We start from the raw sequence: 16,755 nt of genomic DNA on the forward strand, positions 1-16,755 counted from the left end.
TCAGATGGAGTCCAGACCTCCTGGCTTCTGCCTGGCCAGCCCTGGCTGTTGGGGACATTTCAGGAATAAATGGAAAATCTCTCTCTCTCTCTCTCCCTCTCTGTCACTCATATTTCAAGTAGATGAAAATAAATCAATAAATATTTTAAAAATGGCAATTATCATCTATTTTCCCCAAAGTCGTCAATACATATAATTATGGTTAATTAGCAGGGGAAAGTACCCAATATGAGATAATCAAATTACATGCTGTAATGCTTTTCTTATGTAAACCACAGATCACTATCTTAATTAAAAAAAAAAAAGATTTATTTATTTGAAGGTGGAGTTACTAAGAGGCAGAGGCAGTGAGAGAGAGGTCTTCCACCTGCTGGTTCAGATAGCCGCAATGGCCGGAGCTGAGCCATTCCAAAGCCAGGAGCCAGATGCTTCTTCCAGGTCTCCCACGTGGGTGTAGGGGCCCAAGGTCATGGGCCATCTTCTGCTGATATCCCAGGCCATATCAGAGGGCTGGATTGGAAGTGGAGTAGCCTGGACTTGAACTGGCGCCCATATGGCTTGTCGGCCTGAATATCTTATTTGAAACTTTGGAGAGATGTTACCTGACTGACTGTAGCTTTTTGCAGAGTCTTTCTTTCTAGGCTCAATTTAAAAAAAATTTATTTATTTATTTGAAAGGCAATATTATATAGAGAGAGGGACAGAAAGATTTTCCATCTGCTGGTTCACTCTCCCAAATGGCTGTACTGGCCAGAGCTGAGCCAGGCCAAAGCCAGGAATGAGGAACTCTATCCAGGTCTCCCATGTGGGTGCAGGGGCCCAATTGCTTGGAACATCTGCTGCTGCTTTCCCATACACATTAGTAGGGAGCTGAATCAGAAAGGGAGCAGCAGAGAATCTAACCAGCACTCACATGGGATGTGGGCGTTGCAGGCGGCTCACATGGGATGTGGGTGTTGCAGGCGGCAGCTTAAGTCGCTGTGCCACAACAGCAGCCCCAGGCTCTTGACAGTAAATGCAGTAAGAACTGGTGAGAAACCTGTTAGATAGCAGAGGAAGAAGAATTAGCAGTTGATATGCCGCCTCATTTTCTTTGTATTCTGACGGGGTGAACCAGTGAGAGCTTGTTCCCGCAGGACCCTCTGACATTAGTGTTGCTGCTTTGTTTCCAGGTGCGGTGGGGTGACAAAGGATCTACCGAGGAAGGTGCAAGGCTAGAGAAAGCCAAAAATGCCGTGGTGACAATTCCTGAAGAATCAGAGGAACCCGTGCGGCCTAGACCACCCCGACCCAAACCCACATACCAGCCCCCTCAGACCAAGTGGTACACGCCGATTAAGGTATTTCCTCAATTTGTGCAGCTAAGCCTCTTCGAGAAACTGTAACTTTTAGTGTTCCCTTGCCTCAGCTATTGGAAGGAGCATGAAGGTAGATGAAGTGGCAGATGTCCAGTTTTTTTAAGTTTTTATTTAATGAATGCAAATTTCATAGGTACAACTTCAGGAATACAGCAGTTCTTGCCCCCATACCCGCCTCCCACCCCCACTCCCATCCCACTTACTCCCTCTCCCATCCCATTCTTCATTATGGTTCATTTTTAATTAACCTTGCATACAGAAGACCAACTTATAGTAAGTAAAGATTTTAATAGTTTGTACCTCCCCTCACTCACAACATGTAAAGTATTGTTAGTGAACAAGTTTTGTGGTTAATTCTCATACTACAACTCACTAAGGACAAAGGTTCTACATGAGGAGTAAGTGTACAATAATTCCTGTTGTTGATTTAACAATTGACACTCTTAGTTATGACATCAGTGATTACCCGAGGCTCTTGCCATGAGCTGCTAAGGCTATGGAAGCATTTTGTGACCATGAACTCTGTCAGTATTTAGACAAGGCCATAAGTAAAGTGAAAGTTCTCTCTTCCCTTCAGAGAAAGGTACATCCTTTATAGATGGCCCCTTCTTTCCACTGAGGTCTCACTCACAGAGATCCTTTATATAGGATTTTTTTTTGCCACGGTGTCTTGGCTTTCCATGCCTGAAATCATGTCATAGGCTTTTCAGCCACATCCGAATGCCTAAGGGCTGATTCTGAGGTCAGAGTGTTACTTAAAGCGATTGTCTTTCTGTGAGTCTGCTGTGTGGCCCATGTCCATTTTGTATGGCAACAACAGAATACTTTCTCAGTCATAAGAACCACCCAAGTTTTCATTGGTTAATTTATGATGGAAATGAAAACAGTTACATTTTACCTTCTTCCTTTTGCCACTTCATTTATTCAGCAAACAGAGGGTGACTATTTGGGAATTTACCCTCTTTCTTCCCTCTAGGGCCGTCTCGATGCACTCTGGGCTTTGTTGCGGCGACAGTACGACCGGGTTTCCTTGATGCGACCTCAAGAAGGAGATGAGGTTTGTACATTTCTCGAGCTGGGAAAGAGCTGACGGCTTGGGTCATGTAATGCAAGAAATGAAATAGTAGTCACAAATAATTTTAAAACCCTTATTATTCTTAAGTAAGGGATTATTATTGTCTAGGACACATTCTTAATCCGTAGGGTGCCTAAGCCGTCATTATCTGGTTTTATAATATATCTTCAAGGTACAGTTTCACTCAAGTCTAGTTTCCAGTGATTCATAAAGCGTACGACAATTTTGATCCATGCTTTGGTAAGCACACACATTGCTTTAGTCTTTGACTTTGGAGAAACCGCATTCTGAGGACTTACCTGGCTGGAGCTACAGACGGGCATTTATAGCTAGTTTTTCTCTAACATTTAATAGCCATGAGATCTAGGGACAATGCCTTAGAATCTCAGTGACTTTAGGCATAATTATGTTCCCTGCTTTTAACAGTGATATGATCTAATTTCTTGAATGCGTGAAAGTATCTTTAAAAGCATAAAACATTCTAGAACCCTGTGATAGTGATGTCTGTCTGTCTGTCCATTCACTCACACAGGTGGATATGCATGTATTTTTCTCCTCACTGAGGAAGCCTGAATCATGTTTTTATATTTTGGGAATTTGATGATATTACTCTAGTTTTATCACATAATTAACATACTTCTATAATCATTTCCTACAAACAATTGTTTAAAATATTTTCTGATGCAATAATGGGTGGTGTTTGTTCAACAGCCTAATACTATTCACAGTATGGGATTGTCTGTCACTGGGTGTCAATGTGGTCGTTATTCTGCTTTTACAAACAAGTAAACTTCATGCACTTCCACTTCAGAAGACTTTAGATTCATTCAGGTCTGAGACATGAATTTTTGAGGATGAAATAGTTGATGAAGTTAGTGTTTATCTTACATTGCTAACCTAAGTTATATTTAGTATTATATAGTTTTAGCTTGATGTGTAAACCACAGAAAATCTCAAGCTTAACATTTTACTTCTGTGAATTGGGGATAATTTAAGAAATGTCTTAAGTTCAACTGTTTAGGAAATCTGATTTGAGATAGTATTTCTGGAATTTTCAGTAGATCATTTGCCATTTGTTAGGACCATGGGGAGCGAGAACCACCTAATTTATATATAAAGAAGCCTGTTTTGTTTTCAGATCACTGTGTTTTTTTTTTTTTTTTAAGATTTATTAATCTACCTGAGAGTCAGAGTTACACAGAGAAAGGAGAGGCAGAGAGAGAGAGAAAGAGAGAGAGAGAGAGAGAGAGAGAGGTCTTCCATCTGATGGTTCACTCCCCAATTGGCTGCAATGGCTGGAGCTGTGCCGATCTAAAGCCAGAAGCCAGGAGCCTCCTCCAGGTCTCCCATGCAGGTGCAGGGGCCCAAGGACTTGGGCCATCCTCTGCTGCTTTCCCAGGCCATAGCCAAGAGCTGGATAGGAAGTAGAGCAGCTGGGACATGAACTGGTGCCCATATGGGCTGCTGGCACTGCAGGCCAGGGCATTAACCTGCTGTGCCACAGTGCCAGCCCCCACTGTGGTTCTTAATAGAAAGTTCTAATATAATGAAATTCATACATCTGCTTATTTTTTAAAGATTTATTTATTTATTTGAAAGAGTTACACAGAGAGAGAGGGAGAGGCAGAGAGAGAGGTCTTCCATCCACTGGTTCAACTCCCAATTGGCTGCAATGACAGGAGCTGCACTGATCTGAAACCAGGAGCCAGGAGCTTCTTCTGGGTCTCCCTTGTGGGTGCAGGGGCCCAAGGTCTTGGGCCATCTTGTACTGCTTTCGAGGCCATAGCAGAGAGCTGGATCGGAAGTGGAACAGCCAGGACTCAAATCAGTGCCCATTTGGGATGCTGGCATTGCAGACGATGGCTTTTCCCGCTACGCCACAGCACCACCCCCACGTCTCTGTTTAAATTCCTATTTTATGTGGTATTGTTTCTCAGACATGTGACAGCTCTTCCTCTTACAATGCTGCACTTTTACCTCATACGTTTTAAAATTAGTTTTCTCTCCCTGAGGTTAGACACTAACCAGTTTGTTCAGTAATTTTAACCTGATTAAGTGCAGGGTTTTGAGCTAATAATGAGGATATAGTAGGCAGCAAATGCAGTTATTGCTTTCTTGCTGATACCTTGTATCCTCCTTTATCATGATTCAAATTTAGCATTCAGTCTTTCAATCATTTCTACTAATTTTGATTCAATTCAGTAATTTTCAGATTATAAATATGCACAAATGATTGCATCAGGTAATATGGAGTGGTTGGAATAAACTAGTCTTTGTTCTTAGATCTAAAAATTGTTCGGGGGGCTAGAATTGTGGCGTAGTAGGTTAAGCTTCCTTCTGCAATGCCAACATCCCTTATGGGCTCTGGTTCGTGTCCCGGCTGCTTCAGTTCTGATCCAGCTCCTGCTAATGGTCTGGGAAATCAGTGGAAGTTGTCCAAGTACTTAGGGTCCCTGCACCCACATGAAAGACCTGGAAGAAGCTCTGGATGTCTGGGTTTGGCCTGGCCCAATGGCTGTTGTGGCCATTTTGGGGAGTGAACCAGCAGATGGAAGATTTCTCTCTCCATCTCTCCTCCTCTCTCTGTAACTCTGCCTTTCAAATAAAACAATAAAAAATATTTAAAAAATAAAATTTGGGAAATAGCATGGCAAAATATTTATTCTGTGTTGTGATCTGAGCACTTGTGAGTGGACAGAGAAAGACTAACTCACTCTGAAGGAATTAAAGAAAGCTTCTTAAAAAACATAGTCCTTCTATTTTCAAAAAAAATGGGTGGGATTTCAACATGTGGAAATTAGCAAAATGAGTGTTTGTATAGGTGAGGTATCATGAGCAAAGTCACTGAGACAGCCAGGTGCACATTAATTCAGGAACTTCTACAAAATCTGGGGGTTTGAGATTAAAACTACAAAGATCGTTTGAGAATAGAAGAGATCTTTGAGATTGGATTAATTGACATATTTGTTTTTTTAAAGTGATGCTTTATCATCATTCATTCAACAGCAATTTATTGACTAACTTATACCAGGCAGATAAATTTAACATCCTGCTTAATTATAGTGCTAGATTATTCTACATATGCTCCAGTAACTTAATTTTCATTTGATTCAAGAATATGCTTCCATTTGCATTACCTTGACCAAGATTTCCTTTGTCATTTTTTTAAAAAGCAATTTATTCATATTTTTGTTGAAGATAATTCAAAGCCTTTTTGCTTCCCCTAACTCTTGAAGTCAGATGGTTTCAAAATCGGGAATTTCTCTGATTTTAGGAATTTGATAGAATCTTTATGCCCCATATTATGTAAAGCAGCATGCCTGTCACAGTGTTCAGATATACTACTAAATTAGTCCTGTTCAAATTTTGCTTCCAAATGAATTTTGGTGAGAAACTTAGGACAAAACTTTGCATTTCAACGATTTTGGATTTCAGATAATTCAGATATTGTGTGAAGTTGACTAAAACTTCATTTTTTCCACTTTAAATTCATGCTACTTTTCTGTTTATTTTTGGCTCATTTTTACTTAAATGCAAGACTTGAAACTTATTAAACATTAATTGTTGGTTTATTGAATTGTTATTCTTTATCAAATATCTAATATAATTCTATATGTTCCTGATGAAGTGTGAGTTAATCTTTTTTTAAAAGATTTATTCATTATTTATTTTGAAAGTCAGAGAGAGAGGGAGAGACAGAAAGAAATCTCCAAGCCAATGGTTCACGCTCCAGATAGTCTAAATGGCCAGTGCCAAGGAGGCTGAAGCCAGGAGCCAGGTGCTTCATCCGGGTCTCCCATGTGAATGGCAGAGATCCATACACTCGGGCCATCTTCCACTGCTTTTCCCAGGCCATTAACAGGGAGCTGCATCAGAATTGGAGCAGTTGGAACATGAAAGAATCAGCACCCATATAGTATGTTGGCATGGGAGGGGTTGGTTTACCTGCTATACCACAATGCTGGCCTACCTGACTTAATCTTACATCATCATACTTATCCATTTCAGCTATACCACGTCTAATATTTTGTCACCTGCAAACGTTTGTCACTTATTTCAAGCTACCGTTACCACCTCAGCGTGGCAAACCATGAGCCTCTTTCCCCACAGGTGACATCTGTAGTTAGTTGGAATTACTCTAGGAAAGCTAGGAACCCAACCAATTGGACAACCTCAGTTAACCTTATACTTCACAAGGATATTTAATAATTTTGTTAAATTATTTGCCTGAATTTAAGATATGTTGTATATCTGTCCATACAACCAAACCAGCTTCACAAAGTTATTTGTTTACAGAAATCAGGTAAGGTTGGCATAATTTGCTCTTTTGTTGCTATGTTTCTTGCTAATGTCCTTTTATGTTTAACATTTTTTGATTGAGATTTTTTGTCTTCCATTATTATCAGTATATAGCCTTTTCCTTTTAGATAACTTGAGAAATCTTAGCTGTCCTTTATCCCCATTTCTCCATTTTCCATGTCTCACAAAGATTATTAAGAACATATAAATTTATGACAACTTCACATCATCTACTGGGTCTTTATTTAATAGAATTAATTCTAATATCAACTCCTTAACCCATACACATACATAACTATAGTCCATATTTTTACAAAGATTAAATCACAGAATTACACAATGAGTCATTAATACTTCGGTGAATTAGCTTTCTGTACACTATTAAGACAATGAAAGGTCCCAACATTGTTTATATTGTTGACATCATGTTTTAGGAAGCCATTATCTTCCTTTGGTTTCATGCTCTCTAGAATGCTTCCTCCCCTCTCTCCTTTCCTTTCTTCCTCTTGTCTTCTTTTTCTTACTCCCTTTTTATCTCTTCTTAAATATAGTTATATGTACTATGCTTTCATTTTTCCACTTTGCCAACTTCTTACACCATTTACACAGTCCTTACATATTTCAGTCGACTACTTTTGAATGAATGAAGCCTCCAGTTGCTTTATTCATATTCTTATGAACACAGTAAATATGTTTTTTGATGAAGGCAACCATGGGATTCTGTGATAATACTTGCACCCAAAATAATCTTACCCATCATGGGACATTTAGCCGTAACTATTTTGGTGGATTTCAATTAAAAGTTTCCAGAGTAACTTAAATATACCAGATGTTATTATCCAAAAAACAAATAATATTTGGCATGATGCAGTTATATAATCTGTACTAACATCCTACATATTTTATTTCTATTTTATAAAAAGATAAGAATTTTTTTCAAAAATTTAATGTCTTAAATTCCAGGAGTATTTTTGTTTTGTTTTTTGCCCGAGAGTATTTTCATTTAGGGAACATACAGTAATTTACATAGTATGAAATGAAGAGAAAAAGATTTTCAGAGAATTAAGAGTGCATTTGAAGCAAAGCTAATTTTGAGGCATGATATTAAAATGTGATGATTTACTTTGGTAATGTTTTATCTGTGCTCAAGATGAAGACCATGGATCACCATTGCTTTTGGGATATTATATCCAGTTAATTAAGTCCTCAAAAATTAAACCTATTGAACCTTACGGTTTTTATCAATTTAGTTTACTTAGGATAAGGATTATCTCTTAGGATTACAGGGAGTAGAGAAGATTTAAATTTAGGGAACTAAAGAAGCCAGAGGGGTAGTTTCTTCAACCTATCTGGTTGCTCTTTCAGAATAGCTTGTTCTAGCTGTCCATCCATGTATCAATCGTCTAGCTTTTCTTAGAAAAATGGGAAGATTACTTCAATGTGTGTGGCTATGTCTGAGCACTCTAGGTAAGGCAGGGCATACTCGCTGCATGGGAACAGTTAAAGTTCCTTTGTGAGCTTTAGGTAACCACATTCTACTTACACGGGTTCCTAAAATCCTGTTCACCTAAATTAAATGTAACTGAATTAAACATTGACCTGAGGCTACCTCATGAGAGATTTCACACATTTGTACATATATTTGAGGTGTTCATTGTTCTTTATGCTTATCATTTTTATATCAACAAATTTATTTTCCCAGTAAATTATCCCATTAAATATTAGGCAGTTTGTAAATAGTAATATTATCAGCCTAGATTAGATACACTGATTCCCTGTAGAAAGATTTGTTTATACACACCAAATAATTCATTGGAACAAATGTCATTAGCTATGAAGGCCAATTCTTTTTAAAATAAACTTTTTTATCGGCATATAAATTAGTGAGTATAATTTGCAAGTGTTTTTTGGATTCCTAACGAGGGGTGTGAGAGAGAGAGAGAGAATGCATAGTAGAAATTAGGAAGACTGGGAAGTTTTTTTTGGTTGTTAGAAATGGGTGTGGAATGTCCTGTAACGTCAATCGATATAGATGAGAAGGGGTTCTTATGTCACAATTTTAAAGGAAATAATAGTATAAGAGTCAACATTCTTTAAAAAAAAAAAAAACAGGTAAAACAAACTTTATGCCACCTGCGATAATAAAAAGGATGAGAGTAAGGGTTCCCAGGCACACCACCTCGGTGTGGTCAGCAGCCTGTTTTCTACCTTGGAAACCCATCTTGTCATTTATTTATAAATTGTTTACTGCAGAATCTGCCTCTCGAGAGTTTAGTTTAATAAACAAATCGGCGTACACAGAACTAAACCCAGAGTCACGCACAGTTGCTCTGCGAGTCCCGTCACGGTGGATTTGCAGCCAAATGCTTGCCTTTCATGGCTCCGAGGCCGCACCGGGCTCGTTCGGGGAAGAATTCACCACTGAATTGAAGTCCTTGATCAAGAACTGAAGTGGAGGCATAAAGTATCAAAGCCGCGCCGGGCTGCCTCCCGCCACCTCTCCGCGCGCCGGCTCCCGCCGAGGTGGCCGGGCCGGCCGGCGCTTTGATGCCGGCGCGCGGTCCTCCGAGTCATGAATGTTTCAGCGCGCGGCGCGCGAGGCCAGGGCGGCGCGGCCAGGTGCGCGCCGGGCAGGTTGTCGCCCACATCTGCTGGCGGCGGCGGCAGCGGCCCCCGGATTGTCAGTGGAGGTAGTTGAGAGCGGCAGGACCGTTTTGGTCTCTCACTCGCTGCCTGGAGGCCCGAAACACCAAAGGTAGGAGCGGGGGTGGACACAGCTGCGCTCCCAAACTTGCCTTAGGCGCAAATACGAGATCTAATGTAGTTTGACTCGGTGGCGGTGGGCAGACGAGGACAGAAAGCCACTTCAGAGACAACTTAACGCAGCAACATCTGCCGCCAAGTTTCCAGGGAGTGACAGGGGACAGCAGGTACAGATCCAAGTCTCCACACAAACAACCTCCATTAAGCCCTGGACTCTTTTGAAGCGCCTCCATCAAACATGCCCCAGTCCGCAGCAGGAGTTTGTTTGGTTTTCAAAGCAGTGTTTTGTTTTTTTGCAATAACAAGGTAATTTATAAATGATGCATTACCATGCGTTGTCCTTTTTTTTTTTTAATTTTTATTGGAAAAGAGAGTTAGAGGAGCAGAAAGGCAAAGAAGAAAGCAGAGCACTAGTTTTGGAGTTGTTCCACAAACCAATTAAGTCTCCGAGGAGACTCTTGGCTGTAGTGGAAGCCGTGTTAACCCTCACGCTGCTCCTCAGGCACCACTGGCAGACATCAGTTTGTAGACTGCAGTCGCCCAGCTCCAGAAACACCCGTGAGGCACATCCACTGTTTGTTTTAGACTTAAAGAGTTTCCTTCCTATAACACAGAGGTGAAATTGAATTCATTTTTTTCAGGTTTTTTTTTTTTTTAGCAAAATAAAATTAGAATATTGCATTGACTTTAATTTGTTCCCTTTTTTAAGGGTTTCATGCCTATTATTCACGGTGTTAAATAATTAAAGCTAAATGTTAAGTAAAATGTAAGTAGAATCTTTGTTTTTTTCTGCCTTAAGCCAGAAAATAAGAAAAAAGACAAAAATTTGTTTAATTTTCAGGGAGCACACTGGAAAAATTCAACATTGTACACCCATCTCTGTGGCATACTAGGATTGTTTAAAATATTAGCCTCGTAAGAGCTCCAGGGTATGATAAGATAATAAAGGTTCTATGGTGATGTAAATTATGATCATTCATAAAACTTAGACTCCCTCACAGATGAAATAGCTGCGTGACCACTATGCAGTGAAGGAAGACTGCTGACTCAAAGGTCTCCTCTGGCGCGGGGCGTAGCCGGGGAGCAGAGGCCTGGGGATAGATGCTAGTGTGCCGCCCGGGTTTCGCCGGTGCTGAAAGCAAGCAACATACGTACATGGCGGGTTTTCAATTAAGCCGAATGTATTATGTTGAGAGGACTTTTAAAAATGGTACACATGCACTTTGCATATTTTGGAAACATTGATGGCGGCTGCTTTTTACAAAAAATGTCGTAGTTGGCAGAACGCAGTCTCAGATGTCAATTTTTAAAGGTTTACAACAAAACAAAGCAAATCTGAGGGTGTAGGTAGCACGTTCATCTAGAGGGCACCAGAGAAGTCAGGTAATGGGCAAGGCAGGTGATTTAGACTCCACCTGTGCTGTCTGTACGATTCCTTGATTTATGTTCATACCTGTCAGTCCTGCTTCTGAATTCTCCTGTGCAAACCAGCTGGCCACACCCTTTTTAATGGCAGCATTTTCATGCCTATCCCTTCCGAGCAACACTGAATCCCGTTATACTCAGGAAGCACTGCTTCGCGCTGTGAAACCCCTTCAGCTTCCCATTTGTAAGACTCTTGATAGCAGACATGTTGTGTGATGCTGCCTTTCTGTCCCCCATCTCATCTGCAAAGTGTAGACCACTGTGGGTCTTTCAGAGAAAATGGAAAATTTTCTCTGCTCCAATGACTTTGGTATTCTGATATTTCACATCTGCCTGGAATTATGCTAATGACAGTATTTCTTTTAGAAACAGTTTTTAAAATGCGATTTTTATTGATAATCCAGGTGGGTCAGTCTCATTTTTCCAAAAGTCTCCGTTGTAGAAATGACTACGTTCTTTGGGTGGGTGCTTCAGGGCAGCAAGTTAAGCCCCCACTCGGCTTGTTGTGCCAGAGGGCTAGTTCCAATCCCGCCTGCTCTGCTTCCAGGGCAGCTTCCTGCTAATGCACCTGGGAGACAATGGGTAATGATGGCTCAAGTACTTGAGTTCCTGCTACACAATTGGGAGACCTGGATAGAGTCCCTGGCCCCTGGCTTCAGTCTGGTCCAGCCCTGGCTCTTGTGGCCATTTGAGGGAGTGAACTAGTGGATGGAAGATTCTCTTTCTCATTTTCTCTTTCTCCTCCCTTTCAAACAAATAAATAAACCCTTTAAAATGTTAGTATATTCTTAAACTTAGCTTTTAGATTCCTTCTAATTTTTTGTCATACAGCTGAATTCTGATAAATTTTAGGGACTCTAAGAATAAACATTTTCAATTGAAATAGTCATATTGTACCCCAAATTCCCTTTGTACTTTCACACATTTTCCTTCTTAAAAATTCTAAAATGAAACAGTAAAGAAAATCCAAATGTTTTAAAACTAACTTTTTTTTCCTATAACATTTGACATATATTACAGTCTTCTAGGCCATTTATTGTGGGACATTGCTGGGAAAGTACATCACCAGGATTTTTTCCCTTTGTATTCCTGCTAGTGTCTTTTATTTTTATTATCTCTTGACTTTGCATCCTGTGGTATCCTGAAGATACCGTAAGATCCCGTTTACATTAGTAGGAGTGTAGTCATATTGTTCTGAGACATGTTGCTGGGAGATTGGTTAGTTGTTTTGAACCCATGGAGTGTGCTTACTCAAAACCACATGGTGCAGGTCAGTCATTCCATGTGGCATTTTTTTTTTTTTTTTTGACAGAGAGAGAGAGACAGAAAAGTCTTCCTTTTTCCGTTGATTCACCCTCCAATGGCTGCCGCGGCCGGTGCGCCACGGCTGGCGCATTGCACTAATCTGAAGCCAGGAGCAAGGTGCCTCTCCTGGTCTCCCATGCGGGGTGCAGGACCCAAAGACTTGGGCCATCCTCCACTGCACTCCCAGGCCACAGCACAGCAGAGAGCTGGACTGGAAGAGGAGGGACTAGAACTTGGTGGGCTGGTGCTGCAGGCGGAGGATTAGCCTATTGAGCCGAGACGCCGGCCATCCATGTGGCATCTTAATGCAGTCAAGAAACAGAAGTAGGAAGCTCTTGCCCCAGTAGCTGTTGTACAGTAAACTTAAAGTATAGGAATATATTATTAAATAGTGGCAAAAATACCATAGTAAATATATAAACCAATAACAGTCATTGGTTATCATGATAAAGTATTATATACTATACATAATTATATGTACTGTACTTTTTATATGATTGGCAGAACAGTGAGTAGTAGACCAGCATTAAAATAGATATGTGAGTAATTTGGTTTTGACATTGTAATGGCTGTAATATCACTAGGTGTCAGGAATTTTTCAACTCCATGGTAATCTTGTGAGATAACCATTATATATGTGACCTGTTGTTGACAGAAATGTCATTATACAACATAATTAATTAACTTAGATTTACATATGTGTGAAAGATACATTTTTACTAGACTAGTCCATGTCATGAAAATGTCATTATTAATATAATCCACAGATTTAGGAGTTTACACATGTATATGTATGTATATGTGTGTATGATATGTTTAATAGAAGTATATCTATTTCTACAGAACACATTTTCTCAATATCCATGTTATCAATGTCTATTTCAGTGAAAAATAAATTCATGAAATAGTGTGGTTTTTGCTATTATATCTATTTTTAAAAAAGATTTATTTATTTAAAAGGCACAGTTACAGAGATAAGGGGAGGAATAAAAGAAGGAGAGAGATTGATTTTCCATCTACTTTTTCACTGCCCAAATGGCTACAATGGCCAGGGCTGAACCAGACCAAAGCCAGAGGCCAGGAGCTTCATCTGGGGCTCCCATGTGGGTGCTAGGGCCCAAACACTTGGGCCATCCTCTACTGCTTTCCCAGGCACATTAGCAGGGAGAAGTGGAGCAGCTGAGACTGGCATCACAGGCGGCGGCTTTACCGCTGTGCCACAAGGCTGGCCCCTGATATCATTCCTTAGGTGAAAAAAAAAATCTCTTAATTATATATAAGTGACTGAACTAAAATGCAAAATGTGTGATATTTAATCATTTAAATTATCAAAAGAGATTTTTTTTCAAAAAAATATTAAACAAGCTTGAGGACTTACTTGGCATTTCCTGAGGGGTCCAGACATTGTCTTGTGTTTAGGAGAATCCTATGTGTGTGAAAGATTAACTTGCTGAGACAGAGGCATATCTAGGTTAAAACTGATGAGCAACCTTTCAGTAATCAAGAAACAAATGTTACTGTAAATGTTACTATTCTCAAATGATTGCCTTGATTTTAGAATTACAACATTTTTTCATCATCAGTGAGCTGTGGCACCTTGAAAGCATACTTTTTTTTTCTTTTAAGATTTATATATTTATTTGAAAGGTAAAGTTACAGAGAGGCACAGGGGGAGAAAGAGGTCTTCCATTTGCTGGTTTACTCCCCAGATGGCTGCAACAGCCCGAGCTGTGCTGATTCGAAGCCAGGAGCCAGGTGCTTCTTCTTGGTCTCCCATGCGGGTGCAGGGCCCAAGGACTTGGGCCATCCTCCACTGCACTCCCGGGCCACAGCAGAGAGCTGGACTGGAAGAGGAGCAGTTGGGACTAGAACCCTGCGCCCATATGGGATGCTGACGTGCAGGCAGAGGATTAAGCAAAGTGAGCCACAGCGCCGGCCACTGGAGAATCTTGAAACACATAATTTTGAGGTGAAAAATAAAAGCAATTTACTTTTCCAAACTTTGAAAATAGAAAGAAATACAGGGGCCAGCGCTGTGGCAGTGGATTAAAGCCCCAGCCTGCAGCACCAGCATCCCAAACGGGCACAGGTTCAAATCCTGGCTGCTCCTCTTTCAGTCCAGCTCTCTGCAGTGGCCTGGGAGAGCAGTAGAAGATCGCCCAAGTTCTTGGGCCCCTGTACCCGCATGGTAGACCCAGAAGAAGCTCCTTGCTCCTAGCTTCAGATCAGCACAGCTCTGGCCGTTGCGGCCATTTGGGGAGTGAACCAGTGGGTAGAAGACTTCTCTCTCTCTCTCTGCCTCTGCCTCTCTGTAACTCTGCCTTTCAAATAAATAAAGTAAATCTTTAAAAAAAAAGAAATACAAGTGAACATTGTATACTATTTCCTTCTTGATGATTGTGAATTAAATATTAACTCTTCTATAATTTCAAAAGATTACAAAAAATTTTCTTTCTTCTCCTTATGCTTTTTAAATCATAGTGGAGTTAAGATACTCTTTAAGAACTCATTTCAAAATCATTTTATCCTCTGATATAAATGCCTATCTGCTCAGAGCTTTTACCACTTGGAAACAGTGGGAAAAACGATGCTTCTAATTTCCTAACCTGAGATACTCATAATCCATCCATCCATCCTTCCATCCTTCCTTCCTTTCTTCTTCTCTCTCTCTCTCTCTTTCTCTCTCTCTCTCTCTCCCCCTCCCCCTTCTCTCCTTCTCTCCTCTCCTCTCCTTCTCTCTCTCTCTTTCTCTCTCTCTCTCTCTTTCTCTCTCTTTCACTTTTTATTCATTTGAAAGAGTGACAGAGAGAGGGAGAGACAGAGAAAGAGGTCTTCCACCTGCTGATTTACTCCCCAGGTGGCTGCAAGGGCTGAGTAAGTCTAGGCCAAAGCAAGGAGCCAGGAGTTTCTTCCAGGTCTCCTATGTGGTGGCAGGGCCCAAACACGTGGCCTATGTTCTGCTGCTTTTCCAGGGCCACTAGAAGGGAGCTGGATCCAAAGTAGAGCGGCTGGGATTTGAACTGGTGCCCATGTGGGACATTGGTCTCGGAGGTGGCAGCTTTACGCACCACAGCACAGCTCTGGCCTCATAATGCTTCTTAGCAAGCAAGTTAGTGTACTGAAAATTATATACTACTAGTATATTATAAGTACGTATTTCATATGATTATCTAGTACAGTTTTTGGAGTCAAAATTAGTGTTTTCTGTTAAAGTAAACACTATTTCCTTATTAAAATAATTTTTCTACTATTACCAATTCCTGTCACTTAATGATTTCTTAGCAAATATTTTGTGATGAATTCAGTGTATTTTATACATGTAAGGTCTCCCCTCATGGTGTCTGAATGCACACATACCACATATCTCGTGTCTTAGTTGCTTGACAAAGTTGATATGTCTGTGATACATGTTTCAGTAAAAATTAAAATGATCTGTTTATGTATATAGCATGCAGATAAAAGCTCTAGAGAGGTCGCTCTCCAGTTATCTTAGGCTAACTCTTTCCTTTCTCTCCCCTTTCCTGTCTTTCAGTATTGGTTGATTGCTAAGGTTGGACTGTTGTTCTGGTTCTCTTACCTCTCATTTTTCTATGGAAAGAGAGACTTTCACTGCTTTGTTAGCATCATCAGGTACCTACTCTTGGCCATCATTCTAGCCTCTCTCCTGAATTCCATTTGCATTTCTTGAGAGCTTATATGAATTCTCCACTTGGATGCCCTGTTGTCTCTACATTATGCGTGTTTAACTTGACTCAGCTACATTCCTCATGGGCAGCTTTCAAGTTTTAGTGATGTCACTCCTCTCTCAGTCATTGGCTCTTTTCTTGTTGGGTATATTTAAGCTGAGAACTACTGTCCTTAAGCAACCACCATGATTCCCACAACTCATTGAGCAGGGTCAAGATTTTAATGTTTTGAGGACAATGTCCTTTGCCAACAGATAACGTTATCACCGTATAACATGATACACAAGAGATACTGTTTTGAAGCTCCTCTTAGTTTTATTATAATTAAGAATAAAAATGAGTTATTGAATATATGCATTAGGTCTTAGTGATTTATAATTAGATATATCATTAAACCTTGTAGAATTTAAAAGTTTCTCTCATTACTGCTTTTTATTTTACCTTCATTGCTCTTCCTGGGAAGTAAGCTACTGAGAAAATGATAAAATAACTCTGAAATTTGACAAGTTTAAATTATTGTCTAGAGATGTGGCTCGGGATGCTGACACATAAACATAGTTTTTATATGTAGCTAAATTTGTCATTTCTGGATGATTATTTTAAGTTACAATTACATCTATTAAACATGTTCTCAACTATAAAAATATGACAATAATTTTCCTTTAAGCTGAATTCTGAATAGATGAGGGCTTATGATTTTTATTAATTATATTTATTAGGATAGGTTTATTATTTTTTGTTGCATTGCATTTTTCATATCTTTTTTCCTAAAACAGATTTGATGTTTGATCCAAGCGGAGTTGTCAGTGATTGGAATTCTTGGGAGATCTGTATCTGTCCCAGG

General features: G+C 40.1%; 1 protein-coding gene across 6 annotated transcripts in view; it reads left to right on the forward strand.

The window, feature by feature from the left end:
• ANTXR2 (ANTXR cell adhesion molecule 2) overlaps positions 1–16,755 on the forward strand; it is a 157,923-nt gene that overhangs the window by 85,198 nt on the left and 55,970 nt on the right. For 3 of the 6 annotated variants that reach the window (XM_089302638.1, XM_089302636.1, XM_089302637.1), the window contains 3 exons: positions 1,173–1,340; positions 2,335–2,415; positions 15,758–15,928. In XM_089302638.1, the coding sequence (XP_089158764.1) occupies positions 1,173–1,340; positions 2,335–2,415; positions 15,758–15,913 (405 nt within the window). In that variant the 3' untranslated portion in view covers positions 15,914–15,928. Of the gene's footprint in view, positions 1–1,172; positions 1,341–2,334; positions 2,416–15,757; positions 15,929–16,755 lie in introns of those variants that run through there. The other 3 variants (XM_017347476.4, XM_002716994.6, XM_089302639.1) reach the window with 1 other exon arrangement.

Source organism: Oryctolagus cuniculus, chromosome 8 (assembly GCF_051225735.1).
Source record: "Oryctolagus cuniculus isolate XC-2025 breed Fujian yellow rabbit chromosome 8, ASM5122573v1, whole genome shotgun sequence".
Classification (NCBI taxonomy): Eukaryota; Metazoa; Chordata; class Mammalia; order Lagomorpha; family Leporidae; genus Oryctolagus; species Oryctolagus cuniculus.